The 15,172-nt window shown below is 54.9% G+C and overlaps 1 protein-coding gene across 2 annotated transcripts in view; it reads right to left on the bottom strand.

The window, feature by feature from the left end:
• The window catches only part of PREX1 (phosphatidylinositol-3,4,5-trisphosphate dependent Rac exchange factor 1), a 172,707-nt gene that overhangs the window by 29,206 nt on the left and 128,329 nt on the right, over positions 1-15,172 (bottom strand). For both annotated transcript variants that reach the window (XM_016143709.2, XM_016143708.2), the window contains exons 15-18: positions 8,684-8,756; positions 3,877-4,019; positions 2,077-2,169; positions 962-1,110 (exon numbers count right to left, since the gene is read on the bottom strand). In XM_016143709.2, the coding sequence (XP_015999195.2) occupies positions 962-1,110; positions 2,077-2,169; positions 3,877-4,019; positions 8,684-8,756 (458 nt within the window). The remainder of the gene's footprint in view (positions 1-961; positions 1,111-2,076; positions 2,170-3,876; positions 4,020-8,683; positions 8,757-15,172) is intronic.

Genomic DNA, 15,172 nt, shown 5'->3' with positions numbered 1-15,172 from the left:
CCTTTTTTACTGAAATAATCACATTTAAAACTTTCCATCACTCCTGTCAACAGAAAACCGGGAGCGTTTGCCTTAAATAGAAGAGAGAAGTGGAAACCAAATGTACAATTTTTAAAATAGAAAACGCTTCTCCCTGTCCCTATATCTGGTATCCAACCACTTCTCACCACCCCCTGCTGCCCCGCAGGCCGGTCCAGAGCCTCCCCACCTCTCCCCTGCTCTCCCCTGTGCCCCCCACAACCCAGTCTCCACCTGCAGCCAGGCGGATTCCGCTGGAGCAGACATCTCACCACGCCTCGCCTCTGCTCAGCACCTTCCCGCGGCTCCATGGTCCTGACCGCAGGCACTAGGCCCCCCAGGGTCTGGCCGACCTCATCGCACACCCCTCCTCTGAGCCAGTCTGACCCAGCCCTTAGGCTTTGTGCTGTTCCTCACACACACCGGGCGCGGCTCTTCCCTGAGGCCTTTGCCAGAAAACTGCCGTCTGCTCCACCTGGAACCCTCTTCCTCCACAGCAGGCCCCTTGACGCCCTAATCCCTGACCTCATCCACATCTTCACCTCGTTCTCGGTGGCATCTCCCTGCCCGCCATCCCTCCACATAGCCCGTCTCCTTCCCCGGCCTTATGTGTTACTCCGGGCTTACTACCCCTGGGTCAGTAGGTCTCTATTTTATTTGTTTTAGTGTCTGTCTCCTGCTCCACCCTCCAATCACACCGGGATCCACGAAGGAGAGAAAGGTACCCATCCAGACGTGGCTGGATCCCCAGCACTTGAAACACCACTTGGCACATGGTGGGCGCTCAATACACATCTGCTAAATGACTGAAGGTCGCGGCTCTGTGTCACGTGCCCGCGGAATGAGCCCACCCAGGGAACCAGACAGCTCAGCCCCTACCCTCAGCCCCAGCGATCAGGCAACTCCTCGACCTGAGGGGACACCCGGCCCTGGGGACACTCACTCTTTGGCCTTGGTGGCCACCAGGAGGCGCAGGGGGCGGCGGGAGCAGAAGGACTGGTTGAGGATGGACTCCACCTCGCCGAAAGGGCGCAGGAACACCAGGTCCTCGTTGACGGCGTAGATCCTCCTCCCCGCCTGCAGGCCGGCCAGCTTGGGGCCGGGGACACACGTGCCAGGTCACCAGCCGCCTCTCCTTCTCACGAAGGAGCCTTGAATGCATTCAGGCAGCACAGGGCCGGCCGCAGAGACCAAGCATGACCAGGAGTGATGCCCTCCATCCCCCACAGGGCAACCCCGGTCCTCTGTGGTGAGCAGTTAAGGGGCTGGCGAGACCTGATTCTGGCCAGCGAGCCATTAAGGGGAGCCTGCTAGAGGTGTGAATGGGAAGGACGGTTTCCCTTGAGGAGAAGCTGCTGAGACCGCCCCCTGCCCCCCGCTCCCTGCCCTGCTGTCCGAGGACACGCGGCATTGAACTGGGGTGGCCTCCCTGTGACCATGAGGACTTGGCCAAGAAAGCTGAAGAGCTGCTGACCCCGAACCAAGCCTCACAGCCACTTCCTCCTAACCACTTACATCATGAAAAAATGAAGCCCTGTGGCTCCGGCCACTGCGAGGCCAGCATCTGGCCCCTCGCTGCCAAAAGCATTCCTAACCACCACAGGGAGACAAGTGGGCGCCTGGACAAGGTGGCGCGTCCCCCCTGCCACCCCTCCAGGAGCAGCAGAGAGGACCTGGGGCTGAATATCTGGCCTGACACAGACTCGCTCTCTTCTCTCCAGACCTTGTGTCCATGACAAAGCAACAAACTTGTCTTAGGCCACTTGATGATCAGCTTTTTCCATGGTCACAGCTGATTCAGAAACCTTCTGCCTTCTTCCTGCACCTGGCCACGGGGCCAGCAGAGGGGGCTGGTGGCACACGCACTGAGCGGACAGCCCCACGCCGAGGGGTTCTGCTCCAGCTCCCCAAGAGAAGGCGCACAAGGCAGCCCTGGACTGAGTTGCCCCACATGGGCAATGAGTGAGGAGGAACATTCCAGGATGTTCCCTGAGGAACTGGAGGGAGACGCCCCGCACACCCAGCACCTGCCAGGGCGGCGCCTCCGAGCGGCCTCACCTCCGCCAGCGAGCCCCTCTGCACTGATTTCACCACCACGGCCTTGTTCTTCTCCTCCATGTCGAAGCCGTAGTCTTCCTCCTGGGGCAGGATCTGTGGGCCCGAAGTAGCGGAGACTTGGTGAGGCAGTGGCGGGGTTGGAGGGGGGGTCCTGGAGCCAGCCCCACCTTGGCCCCCACAGGCCTGGGGTCCTGCCAGCTCCTCATGCCCCAGAACTACATGGGGTGGGGGCAGGGCAGGACAGAATCAAACACAACCACAAACAGTGCCCAGTACACAGCAGGCGCTCAGCACTTATCTGTCAAGTGAACACACACCACCTGGTTCATACCTAGGCCTTGTGCTGATCCCCTATGTTTACTTTCCATTGCCTGGCTCCCCTTTGCCCTCCCAACCTGAGGACAGAGTCTCCTCAGTTACATACCACCATCTGTCCATCTGCTGGTACGCTGTAGGTGCTCAATAAAAAAATTACTGGCTTAATGAATAAATTAGACCCAAAGGTATCCAGCCACCGAGAATCTGAGGACAGGAAGGGAGTTTAGGGAGAAGCTATCCCTCCCCCACTACAGGATGATAGCAGGCAGGTTGGGAGGTTTTGGGGTTTGGTGGTAGTGGTGGGGTTATTGGGAAATGCATTTATTTGTCCAAAAAATATTTGCTGAGCTGCTGCCTATTATACGGGCCAGGTACTTTACTGAGTGCTGGAAATAGCGTTGAAAGAGACAGACGGTTCCTGCCCTTATACAGCTATCAGTGCGGGAGACAGAAGACAGACAAACAAACAAACAAATATAGAATGTACAGAATGTAACACAAGGAGTGTATGATGTTTGACTTAAAATAAGGCACTTAAAGGGACAGAACATGGTGTGGCAAGGGGCTGGAGAGGCAGAGGAGGTGACATCTGAGCCAAGACCTAAAGGAAGTAAGAAACAGAACTTTGAGTGGAGAAAGTGCTCCAAGCATTTGCACAGCACATGCAAAGGCCCTGAGTCAGGTCCAAGATACTAGAAGATAAGAAAGCAGATCTGTGTGTGGCTGGGGTGGAGTGAGGAAGGAGAGAGCATGGGAGGTCATGCTGGAGACACAGGAAGAATCCCGCAGACCATATGAGACTAGATTTTACCCTAAGCGTGATGGGGACCATTGAAGGGCTTTATAGCGGGAGAAATGGGAACTGGAAGGAACAGCAGCCCCCATTAGGTACTACAGGAGAGAAGTTAACAAAGCTGTCTTCATATTATTCAGACCTTGGCCCAGCTCTGGCTAGGGCAAGAGACCCCGCTTCTCAGAGCCTCTCTCTTCATTGCCTATGGTGGACCGGGCACTAAGATTAAGGCTGCAGCTCATCAGTAAGTAGAGAAATAGGATTTGGTAGGCTAGACTGACGAAATATCTGAACAGGCTGGTAAATGCTCCACTTTAACTTGAAGGATATTTACAGCAACTGAATATGGACGGGGTGCCAGCCTAAGGCTTTGTTCTGCAGGAAGAGTCGTCTCGGGAGGCCATCCTCTCCGCACGATGCTAGGCTGGGATGTGGGGTGGACAAGGGGAGATGGAGGGAAAAAAAGGCAGCCCAGCAAGCCCGATCTCTTTCATGAAGAGGGTAGTCTTGGCGAAGGAAGCGACATATTCTCTTGGCAGGGTTACCAGCCGTCACCTAGAATTCCCTGTACTCGTGGGTGCTCCAAGCTGAGCTCAGCTTCTCTAGCCGTATCTGAAGGCCGCCCAGCTCCTCCCAGACCTACAGGTGGGTCTGGAAAGGAAGATGCAGCAGCTCAGTTCTGCTCCTACCAGCAGGCGCTTGCCCAGAATGTTCTCCACCAGCCTGAAGTCGTTGCGAAGCTGTTTGTTCTTGCTGCTAATTCCCTCCATCTCCTCGTCTGCGTGGAAGCGGAAGTACTGGGACTCATCCTTGAACTCGCTCTTCTCCAGCACTGCAAACCCACAGACACACAAGCACGTGGTCAGGCTCACACGGGAAGCTTTCGGCAGCATCTGCCAACTGGCGGCCGTAGGCCTGAACTAGCCCCTGGACCAGTCTGATTTGGCTGACACGATGTTTTATTGAATGGACTCGTGCGCCAATACTAACATATTAGAATATTTCACGCAAAATTCTGGCTTTCTGATTCCTCTTGAAAACTCTGAACTTGCTTCACCTGCTATAAGGACGTATTGCAAAGCCATAGTAACAAAAACAGTGTGGAACTACATCAGAAATAGACAAAGAACCCGTGGAAGAAAACAGAAATCATCTAAGAGGACTGTGTGTTTATGGGAACTTAGTCTATGATGGATGAAAACGATCATGTGGAGTAGTCTACAAATAATAGGGAAAACCGAACCCATTTAAGGGGAAAAAATAAAATTGTATCCCTACCTCACACCACATACAGCAATAAACTCCTGAGGGATTAAAGATCTAAACGTGAATAAGAAAACTAAAGCTCACCAAACGAAATATAGAATATCTTTCTTTGTCCTAGGGTGGAAAAAGAGTTTATATACGAGACTCCCCAGAAAGCACTATAATAAGATTAAGAACTTCCATTCAATTACAAGGCCATAGCAGACGGCAGATTCAAGAAGAACTATAATATCTAAAACCAACAAGGAATAATTATCTAGAAAATACAAGAAACTCACACAAATCGACCATGAAAGCTGGGAAGCTCATAGGTAAATGGGCCAAGGATACGAATGAGCAATTTTCATATGCGGAAAATCAAACAGGCGACAAGTATGTGAAAAGGACCTCGACTTCACGAATAATCAGAAAAGATCCAGAAGGAGACACTTTAGATCATGGGGCCTGGCTAACTCAGGCCCAAATCCGGCCCACTACCTCTTTTTATAAATAAAGTTTTATTGGAACATAGCAATACCCATTCATTTATATATTGTCTGGGGCTGCTTTGGTGCCACAATGACAGAGTTAATAACTCCAGGAGACTGTACGGCCCACAAAGCCTAACGTATTTACTGTCTGGGTCTTTCCAGAAATAGTTGTTCTAAAACGTGCCAGGAAAATGGATAAAATAACCAGGAACAAACAGTCTGTGATCTGGTCCCTGTGGATTAAAATTTTACTAAGTACCTATGAGTGCCAGGCACACTGCGGATACAAGCTTCGGTTCATTTACTTCTCAGACAAGGAAGGATCTGCTGTACCCCTTTGACAGACGGGGGAGACGGAGGCCCAGAGAAGCTAAGTAAGCTGCCTCAGCTCACAGAGCCGGCAGGCTGCTCCTGTTCATGGTGCTGCCCAGCCCCACCTGTGAGATGGAGGCAGGAACGAACTACACGAAGGCGGGGAACCAAGGCTCAGGTTGATAAAGGCAACCGCCTGACGCCAGTGGGCCCCTGAGGGTGGCAAAACCAGCCGCCTTAGCCTCTGACATTCCCGCCACCCCTGAAGACAGAGGCGGACAATTTGGTGACAAGAGAAGCAGCAGGCAGTGACCCTTTCTCCCTCCTTCCTTTCCCGGGACATCGAGCTGTTTGCAAGCATCTCTCTCAGGCCGCCCCTCTTACCTCCTGAGAGCAGACGCACAAATTGCTGCTTTCCCCAGAGCTGGGGAGCCAGGCCCCAGGAGGCCGGCTGGCTTCACCTCCACTGTAAACATGAGGCTCAGAGAGTGGGAAGCGGCACCATGATGTTATGTCTCTGTTTCGTGACTGTTCGGGGAAACGGCTGGAATCCCCAGGTCCAGGAGCTCAGCCAGGTGAAGACCTACCACTTCCATCTTTCGGTCGAGGCTGCTGGCCAGGCTTCGTGAGATGGGCACAGAGCCAGGGTCAAATCCCTGCTCAACCCCTTCCCAACTTTTAGTCTCTCTGAGCCTCAGTTTCCTCCTCTGTGGGGATGATAACAGCACCAACTTCCCAGGGCTGCTGCAAGGATTAACTGGTGAGCCTCAGTTTCCCTGTGCGTGCCTAAAGAGAGAGGGCTAGACCGCCAGCCTCTCGTCACGCCTCAGGGCCCCGTGAGCTCAGGTCAGATGCCTCGGGAGGGGCCACGAAGGCCCTACCCCCCACCCTCTTCTCTGCAACATGACAGGCACTTCACAGTGGCCACAACCCTAGGATTTGGCCCTTTCCTATTTTAGCCTATTTTTGCGTTTGTGGCAGGGATTAGGGGAGCAGGGGCCGCGCCCTGCAATTTCTCTCCCCAAGGGGACTCGAGAGTGTTGGTATTGCCTGGGAGTCATCCCCTGCAAATGTCCTCCGCCAGCGGCCTTCCCGGAATAGCAGCTGGGGTGGGCCCCTAATTACTCTCACCCACAAATGAGAGGTTCTGCCCAGCTGATTGGCGGGAATGGGCCTCCTGAGAAACAGAGTGGCTTCTGGGAATGAGGGACTTCAGTGAGATGGGGCCGATGAACGGGAATGACCGAGGCTGCCCTGGCTGGGCATCTCAGTTGGGGAGTAAATCTGAACCCCAGAGCCGTGGGCATGCTGAGCGCAGAGGGGACAGGACAACAAGGCCTCCAGCATAAATATGGGGAAACTGAGGCCCAGAGAGGCACATGGGCTTATTGGGTGTCAGCTGAGTCAGGTCTAGAACCAGGCCTGCTGGCTACAAGGCAGGTAACAGGCCTTTCACGTGACTGGCACACCTCTCACCCTGGTGAAGGGACACTAAATCCAGCAGCTAGACCAGGAGCAGAAAACTACGGGCTACGATCTGTTTTCCTAAATAAAGTTTTATTGGCACACAGCCATGAACATTTGTTTATGTATTGCCTGTAGCTCCTTTTCTGCTACAATGGCAGAGTTGAGATGTGACAGAGAGGGTGTGGGCCGAAAAGCCTGCAATATTTACTGTGGCCCTTCGCGGAGAAACTTTGCCGTCCTCTGAGTTAGAACACAGAGCAGAAGCCCGGGGGAGGAACAGCCGAAAGACAATCTGGTCTCGCCTGTCCTCTGCTGCCACCTGGGCCCAAGCCACGTTGTCCTTCTTCTGAACTAGCACAGCTGCCTCTCGCTGGCTTCCCTGCTTCTGCCTTCGCCCCGACAGACGTTCTCCAGGGGGACCCTGTGCAGCCCTGAGACGGGCACGTCCCCTCTCTGCTCAGAAGCCTCCCAAGACTCCCATCTCCGCAGAGTGACAGCCCAAGCCCTCTTCGGACGCCCATAGTGTTCCGGAAGATGTGCTGGTTTCACTGTCGTCTGACTTACACGCACGCACACGCTCACGCGCACAGTGCACGTGCACAGACACACACACAAGGCCGTGAGCTCCCAGGGGGGGGGGGGGCTTCTATCTGTCTGGTTCACTGCTCTGTCCCCAGAGCCTAGCGCGCTGCCCACGCGCACAAGGTGCCCACTCAGCATATGGATGAAGACAGAAGGGAAGCGTGGAATCCACCTAACGGGGAGACAACTGCTCCCTGAAGAAACGCGAGTCTGAGCTAGGAACAGACAGTGACGAGGGAGAGGAGCTATTTCAGCCCGGGGGGCCGGGGACCTCTGTGGGGGTGGCGTGAACTGAAACACTAGGGACCCGGTGAGGCGGGCAGGGAAGGGCACCCCGGCCAAGGGCCAGGCTAGTGACAGGGCCCTGAGGAGCGATCTGTAAACAGGAGAAAGGGCTCTTGGTGCGGTTAAAGGAGAGAAAAGGTCGGAGACTTGGGGCTCCCCCAGGGCCAGCGAGGGAAGGCCCCGGCACTCAGTGGCTTATTGAGCCTGTGGCCCAGGAAGCCAGCTGACCTGGGTACAAATCCCAGCTCCTACCTGCTGTGTGACGTTAACGCAGTTTCTTAACTGTCTGAGCTTCTAGTTCCGCGTTAATAAACAGGGGTGATATTAATACCAACATAAAGGATTGTTACCGAAAAAAGGATCGTTGCAAGGATTAAACTAATTAACGCACAGAGAGTGTTTAGAAGGCGAGGCGCAAAGAGAAATGTTAACTTCCGTTTTAATTTAAAGTGGTATCAAAGGAACCATTTTCCTCCTCCTTCTCCCCAGCTCCCTGCCCCAGGATCATCTCAGACCGTTCACCTCTCACATGCTTCCCGCCGTGGGAAGAGTGACTCATCTGAGGGGCGAGGGCCAGGAATAGCGGCACAGACGTCCCGGGAAGGGCCCTGCCTCCCTCTCGTGCCCATAACCAGCCTGTCCTCTGTCCCCACAGATGCCGCTCCTCTCCTCCCCATGGGAGCCCGTGGGCCAGGCCTGGGCCTCACTGCCCGCCCTGGGAGGCCACGTCCCATCCAGGAGGAAGGGCATAGGAAGCCCATGGATTTGACCTCAAATCCATGTTTCCAGCCAACGTTTACCAGTCATTTTGGTTCCCACTTGACACTGAAAATAATCTCCCAGTAAGGACAGAACGGAGGGGGAAAGGGGGCAGAGGGATTCATGAGGCCCCCAAACCCCCAGTGGTCCCCAGGCTCGCAGACCCGGAGTCTAGCCTGGGTTCACCCATGGGCATGTTGGGCAGCCTCCAGATCACCATTTGCTCTCTCTGGGCCTCAGTTTCCCCTCCCTGTGAGCTGTGTCGGGGACCAGAGTCCCTGCCAGCTCTTCTGTCCCAGGACAGACCCCCTCCCACCACCCCGGGAGGTGAGGCGGAGGGGAAGGGGTGGTTTACCATGGTGCATGAAGCTGTTGTTACACAAACCCACGCCAAGCGCCACCGCCTCCTCCCGCGTCTGGCAATCTCCCTGGAATGGAACAAAAAGGGACGGCATTAGGCGGACGGGCACCAGAGAGGCTGTGCGAGGCTGGGGAAAAGCCCGCAACCACCCCGAGCGTGGAGGCTCCACGAGGGCAGGGATTCGTGTCTGATTTGTTTACTGTGGTACCCCCAAAACATGTTTGTCATTTTTATCAATAAGCCCCAAATAGGAGTATTATTTTACTGTATTTGTGACAAACAACTGCATATTGTGCGATAAACACCACAAAGGAGAAACGGAGATTTTAAGTGGCAGATGCTGTTGGTTGCCTAGCAACAACCCTTTCCTGACTCTGCCAGTACTGAAACCCTAACTGTTGTAGACAGCGACGCATCTATTTGGACAACCACAATCCCAGCCTCTCTGGCAAGCAGCTAGACGTGGCCAGTGAGATGTAAGCAGAAAGCACTGGTAGGGAATTCCAGCAAAACCCCCTTTGTCCCGGGCCCTTCCTTTTTCTTCTCCCGCCTGGAACAAAGATGTGATAGCCGGAGCTCCTGCAGTCATCCGAGACCACGATGTGATCTCGAGGACAGCAACACGCTAAGGATGGCAGGGCAGAAAGAGAGTGGTCCCCAAAGATATCATGAGGCCAGCCTAGTAGCTCTGGGCCATCAACCTCTTACTCCAGAAAAAATAAACCCCTAATTTCTCAGACACTGTTAAGCTGGATCTCTGGTCAAAATCAAGTTCAATTCCTAACTGACCTAGCTCTAGCCAGGGAGACATCTGGGGAAAATCCCTTCTTCCCCAATAAAAAGGAAAAGTAGCGCCACCTTCCCTGCCTGGGACAGTCACGGAAGAAAGGAATGCGGGGGGCTGTGAGGCTACCTGTGACCAAGGTGCCAGACGCTGCTGAGGATGACGGAATAGAAGAGGAAAGGTTCCCGATATGTGGCGTGACTGTTGTGCGACACGATTGTTTGCTTAGGCCACCGTTTAACTGGGTTTTCTGTCGCTGCAACTAAAAACACTCTTAACCGGAACCATTTAAATCAGGGGGATATGACTCATCTCAGGGCTTCCTCAAGAAAGTGACATCCAACCCCAAACTGAAGAATGACAGGTGTGGCCAGTGTCCCAGGCCCGTCACCGCTGGGGCCAACTCTGCCATGTGGAATGCCGTCTTGGTGGGATGGTCCCTCAAGGTTTGCCACCCCTCCCTCTCCGCCAGGCCAGGTCGAGGGCTCATGGTCCACGTGAGGCCAATGAGATGCTCTCTGGCCCCAGGAATGTGACCTTGATGGAGGAACCCAAGGACAGGGAACGGCTGGCGTTGATTCTCCCTGAAGACGACGCCCCTCAGCTGCTGCTCCCAAGAAGCTGCGAGTTTCTGGGTGCCAGTCAGAGGCCTGGCTCCTGGGTCTCTCCTGGACTCTCTGGGTGCTCCACAACCTTCCAGAACATCATCTTCTCTTTTTTCTATTTCTTAAGTTAGCCAGAATCTGCTTCCGTTTCTTACAACCCAAATAATCTCAGTACATCCAGGCAAAGTGTGAGAGTTGTACGGGGGCGGGGTGGGGGGCGGGGGAGGTCTGGTGGAGGGTGGAGGACTGACAGGCAACACCACAGACAAAGGTCCAGAAGTGGGATGAAGCTTGGAGCACGAAAGGCAGCGTGGCCGGCAAGGGCACGGGGCGTGAGCAGGGCCGCTCTCTATGGGCCGGAGTCTGACCTGCTGTGTTCCCTGCTGAATCCTAAGGGCCTGGTATATAGAAGATGCTCAATAAATATTTGTTGGTTGGCTAAAGGTGTTGTCGGCAGGGGCCGAATCGTGCGGGAGCATGTAGCCGAGTGGATGAGCTTCAATTACACTCAGACGGCCTCTCGTTTACACGACTCCCACAGTGGGAGGCAGACGCCTGGCACCGCCAGACCACAGGGCCTCGACTGCTCTGGCCTCCGCCCGCATCGGAGGGGCCAGGGAGGGAATTTCCCAGCTAGAGGAGAAGTGAACGCCAGAGACTGCAGGACTCAGTAGCCGGGAGGGAGGCTCGGACGCAGAGCAGAGGGCCTGGGGGAGTCGCTGGCCTCGGTATTTCACTGCCCTGCCTGGCTGCCCTGGGCTGACTCGAGGAAGACAAATCTCTCCAGTGGGACCCCAGGCCAGTGTCTGGAGGGCCAGCGGGCTCAGAGCCCTGGCAGGAGAGGCCGCCATCCACGAGAGAGGCCACATCCGGAGCAGCCGCCCTCCAGCTGTGCGGGGCCAGCGGAGGAGGCGCAGCTGGGGCCCAGGTGGCGGGCAGGCCCAGCTCTACAGCCTGGGAGGCCCGGGCAGGCGTCTGGAGCCCACTTGGCTTTATGAGGCCCTCAGTCTGCGTTTCCAGCCCATGCCAGCCCATCCCTTCTCCCCAAAGGGCCCTGGGATGACCCACAGGGAGGCTCCTAAAATTAGAACAGCAGCGGGATTCTGAGGTTAACAGTGAAATACGCTGACCCTGGATGCACCCGCCACCTAAAATGTAAGCCCCCACCCCACATCCCGCCAGCTGTGGGCAAGCCGTAAGTCACCGAGTCATAATGTTTTCCCCTCCTGGAGGAAGGCGCAGGCGCACACAGCCCTGGGCAATCTCACCACCTGACTCCTCCCTCGACTCCCCCACTTGCCCCCAACGCTGGGGGCTCCGGCCACACCAGCCTCCTTCCTGCTCCTTCCACGCATGACACGTGACCCCACTTGCTGCTTCCCCCTCCCCCCGCTGGAATGCCCTGCCCTCAATTTGCAGGTCTCAGGGCCCATGTCTCCTCCTGAGAAAGGGCCTTTCCCTAGCTCCCCTAAGGTGGCCCTCACCCCCTGCACCGCACTTCCTCTAAGCAAACACTCATCCCGCTACTCTCTCTCGGCGCCTGGTGTAATAGCCGCGCTACACTTATCACAACCTGAAACGAACTCATCCTTGCAGGGCACTGCTCTTGGGGAGAATCAGCCCAACTGCTCCCTGCCCTTGGGTTCCTCCAAATAAGTATGGTTTAAGGTCTCCTCCTAGAATGTCAGCTCCAGCCTATTATGTTTACCCCGCCTCCCCACCTTGGAGCACAATCTCTAGAACTCAGTAGTGCACAAAAACGATCTGATGAGTGATGGACAGATGGATGGATGGATGAAAAACCCAATTTATAAACCGGTCCTGAACTCACTTCTACCTGCCTCGGCTTCTGTGTCTCTTAAAATGGGGAGCGTTAATACCCACACCCTGAAGAGTCCTTTGAGGACTAAATGACATGTTCCATGCAGGACTCTCGGCTCAATGCCTGGCATGTAGCCAGGATTTGATAAAAAGTTAGTCTTGCTTAATTCTTTCTCATTGGGAAGGACCTAGAAACAAAGGGGTCAGAGGCAAGCAGGACTAGGAGAGGGAACACAGTGGGTGGTGACTTACACATGGCCCCAGAAGGCCCCTTTGCCCATGAATTCTGAAACCCGGCGACGACACCCGAGGGTGCCTCTCATTGACCCACCGAGTGCCAGGCGCTGCACAATCTCACTCGGTCTTGATGGTCAACCCAGAAGCAATCACTCTTATTTATTAACCCCATTTAACAGATGAAGAAATTAAGGCACAGACAGGCTTGGCGCTTGCCCAAGGTTACACCGTGAAAATGGGGTCCTATCAGAGCGTGACCTTCCCTCCACCACGTTACAGTCAGGGAAACTGAGGCTCCAAGAGCAGAGCTGCCGCCAGGGCTCCTGTCCTGCCCGCTGACCCTTTGTTTGCTCTGCCGCCATCTGAAGCCGCCAGCCTGGCCCTTTGCCTGCTCTGGCCCTCGCCCCTGGGCCCTGCCGCTGTCAGCACCCTCTGTCTGCCTGACCACGGGGAATCGGCGTGGCAGGCATTCGGGCACGTTTCTGCTGAGCCGGCACAGGAGCTGGCTCCTGGCCTGTCCCTTCTCTCTCCCAGCCCCGCCCACTGACCCCTTGCTCTCCACTTGATGGCCTGGGGCATGCTGGAGCCCAGGCAGCACAGACCAGAAGCCGTAGGCTGGAGGGGTCTAGACAGGGAACTCTGGAGCTGGACTCCCTGCTCCCAGACCCCGCGTGGCCTGTGGCTGCGGGCAGCTCCCTAACCTCGCTTAGGTTCCTCACTCACTTCCTCGCCTGCATTTTTTATTCCCCAGTTCTCCCTTAATTTTCTAAGGCCTCTGCCACCTCGAGTAGTGTTCCCTTTTCAGACTCCGCCGTATCCGCCATCAGGACTATTATTACTATTACTATTGACTACCAGGCTTCATAACAGCCTCCCCACACACACGACCTTATAGAAGTCCTCCATTTCTGTGTGTTCTGAGACAAGTTACATAACCTGAGCCTCAGTTTCCTCATCAGTAAAATGGAGATAACACACAGAAGAGATCAGAACTGACACAGAGCACAGCTTGTCTATCAAAGGGCTAATATCCACCTTATCCTCAGACTTAAAAGAACTCTGATTAGTCCAAGTAGTGGGTAGGGACCCCCTCTCCCAGCCTCACGGGATGAATTCTGCAGAATGCTAAGCCGCTCTCAGCAATCCCTGTTTTCTTCAGAGAGTAATTTAAGGGTACATGAGGAACCCACCTGGCCCATGAGACCTAAAGGGAAGCCCACCGGGGAAGTGGGGGAGACTGGGGGAAATTTTCTCCCCCAATAAACAAAATGAGAGAGCTCTGTCCTATTGCCCCTGCTGCCTGCCTTTGGCTTCAGTTCTACATAAATGTGATGCCTGGAGCTGTGGCAGCCACCTTACGACGATGAGGCAAACAGCAGAACAGGAAGCTGTGAAGAGCCTGGGTTTAAGTGGCATTGCTGAGCTCTAGGACCATGAACTCTGGATGTCTAGCTATGTGAGAGAAAAATGCCCCTACTGTATAATTTAGATTTTCTATTATGTGAGAAAAAAAAAGTCTTTACAGCCTAAGTCAGGTTTCCTACTATGTGCAGCCAAAAGCATTTCTAGCTGATCCAGTGGGTTTCCATCAACATTTTGTTTCAAGGAGCAAAATGACCTAGAAGTTAGAAATGAAGATATGTTTGAAGCAAGAGAAAACTCCTGAACTACAAAATTATCTTTTCTTCTTGACTGTCTGGTGAAGGTACGAGGTGGGGAAGATTCGCCGTAACCAGTCTTCAAAGTCACAATCGCCTTGCCAACCTCTCCCCATCGAGAATAACCCACCCCACACTCCCCTCGCCTTTCCCTGACGCAGAGCCGGACGCCAGCTGTCTTTCAGTCGATCTCTCGGAAGTCTTCCTCCTGTGTCAGCTCCAATTAGCTTCACCGTGTCCCCAGGCAGAGCCAAGCCACGGAGGTCTGCTGAAGTGGGCAGACACGTTTCGTGGTCAGCTGCATCCTCCCCTAGCCTCCACTTGCAACAGGATGCTGGGTAAGGAACAACTGACCATGACTCAGGCTACTCCAGGGGGCCTTCAGCCCGGACCACGGCTTCCCTGACAGCACCGGCCACCGCCATGCCAAACACCAATCACCAAAGAGAAACCAATGCTGAGGATGCTTTCGCTGGTTCCTTCTCCTTACTGAGTGCTCCGGGCACAGTCCTGAGCCTCCCCCGCTCAGCCAAGGACCTTGGAGGCATTCCAGACCCCTGTCTCTCACCTCCCACACCCCATCCAACCACCGGCAAACTCTGCTAAGTCTATCTTCAAAAAAATCCAGAATCTGACAACGTCTCCCACCTTCCCTGCAGCTACCCGGTTCTCAGGCACCGCGCACCCCGCCTGGAGTTCTGAAGTGGCCTCCTCGCCAGACACCTACTGCCAGCCTTATCCCTGTACAGCCCATGCTTCACGTCCAGTCAGAGGGGTATCACCTGACCAAAGTCAGATGCCATCCTGTGCTCAGAGCCATGCAGTGGCCGGAGCCCTGCAATGGCCTACGAGGCCCCACGTGACTGGCCACTCCCCAACACCACGCACGCCACTCCAGCTGCACTGGCCTCCTCACTGCTCTCAGACACACCGAGCTCACCACACACCGAGCCTCTGAGTTCCTGTCCCGTCAGAGAAGGCTCTATCCCTAGACGCCCCCCTTGCTGGCTCTCCTCCTCCCTCTGGTCTCTGTTCAAATGTCCCTGCTCATGACCGCCTCCTCTGAGCCCCTGTGGAAACTGCAGCACCCCACCCGTGTGCAGGGTAAATCCCCTGCAGCTCCCACGCGCTCCGTCCCCACCACCACGCCGGCACCCAGCACCGGCTAACACATCACACACTTTACGCCTTGCTCTTGTTTACCCGTCTCCCCAGCCTCTTACCAGAATTCGAGATCGAGGGCAGGAACGTTGTCTTGTTCACTGCTGTGTCCCCAGAACCCCAAATAGCGCCTGTTGCACAGTGAGCGCTCAAAGGAAAACAGGGGTGCGCTAATGAGCCCCCTCGCCACATTTCTCCACACTCTTTTCATCTCTCA

Source organism: Rousettus aegyptiacus, unplaced genomic scaffold (genome assembly GCF_014176215.1).
Source record: "Rousettus aegyptiacus isolate mRouAeg1 unplaced genomic scaffold, mRouAeg1.p scaffold_m13_p_12, whole genome shotgun sequence".
Lineage (NCBI taxonomy): Eukaryota > Metazoa > Chordata > Mammalia > Chiroptera > Pteropodidae > Rousettus > Rousettus aegyptiacus.
Note: the sequence above shows the minus strand (reverse complement) of the source record. Positions and strands in the feature narration are given on the sequence as shown.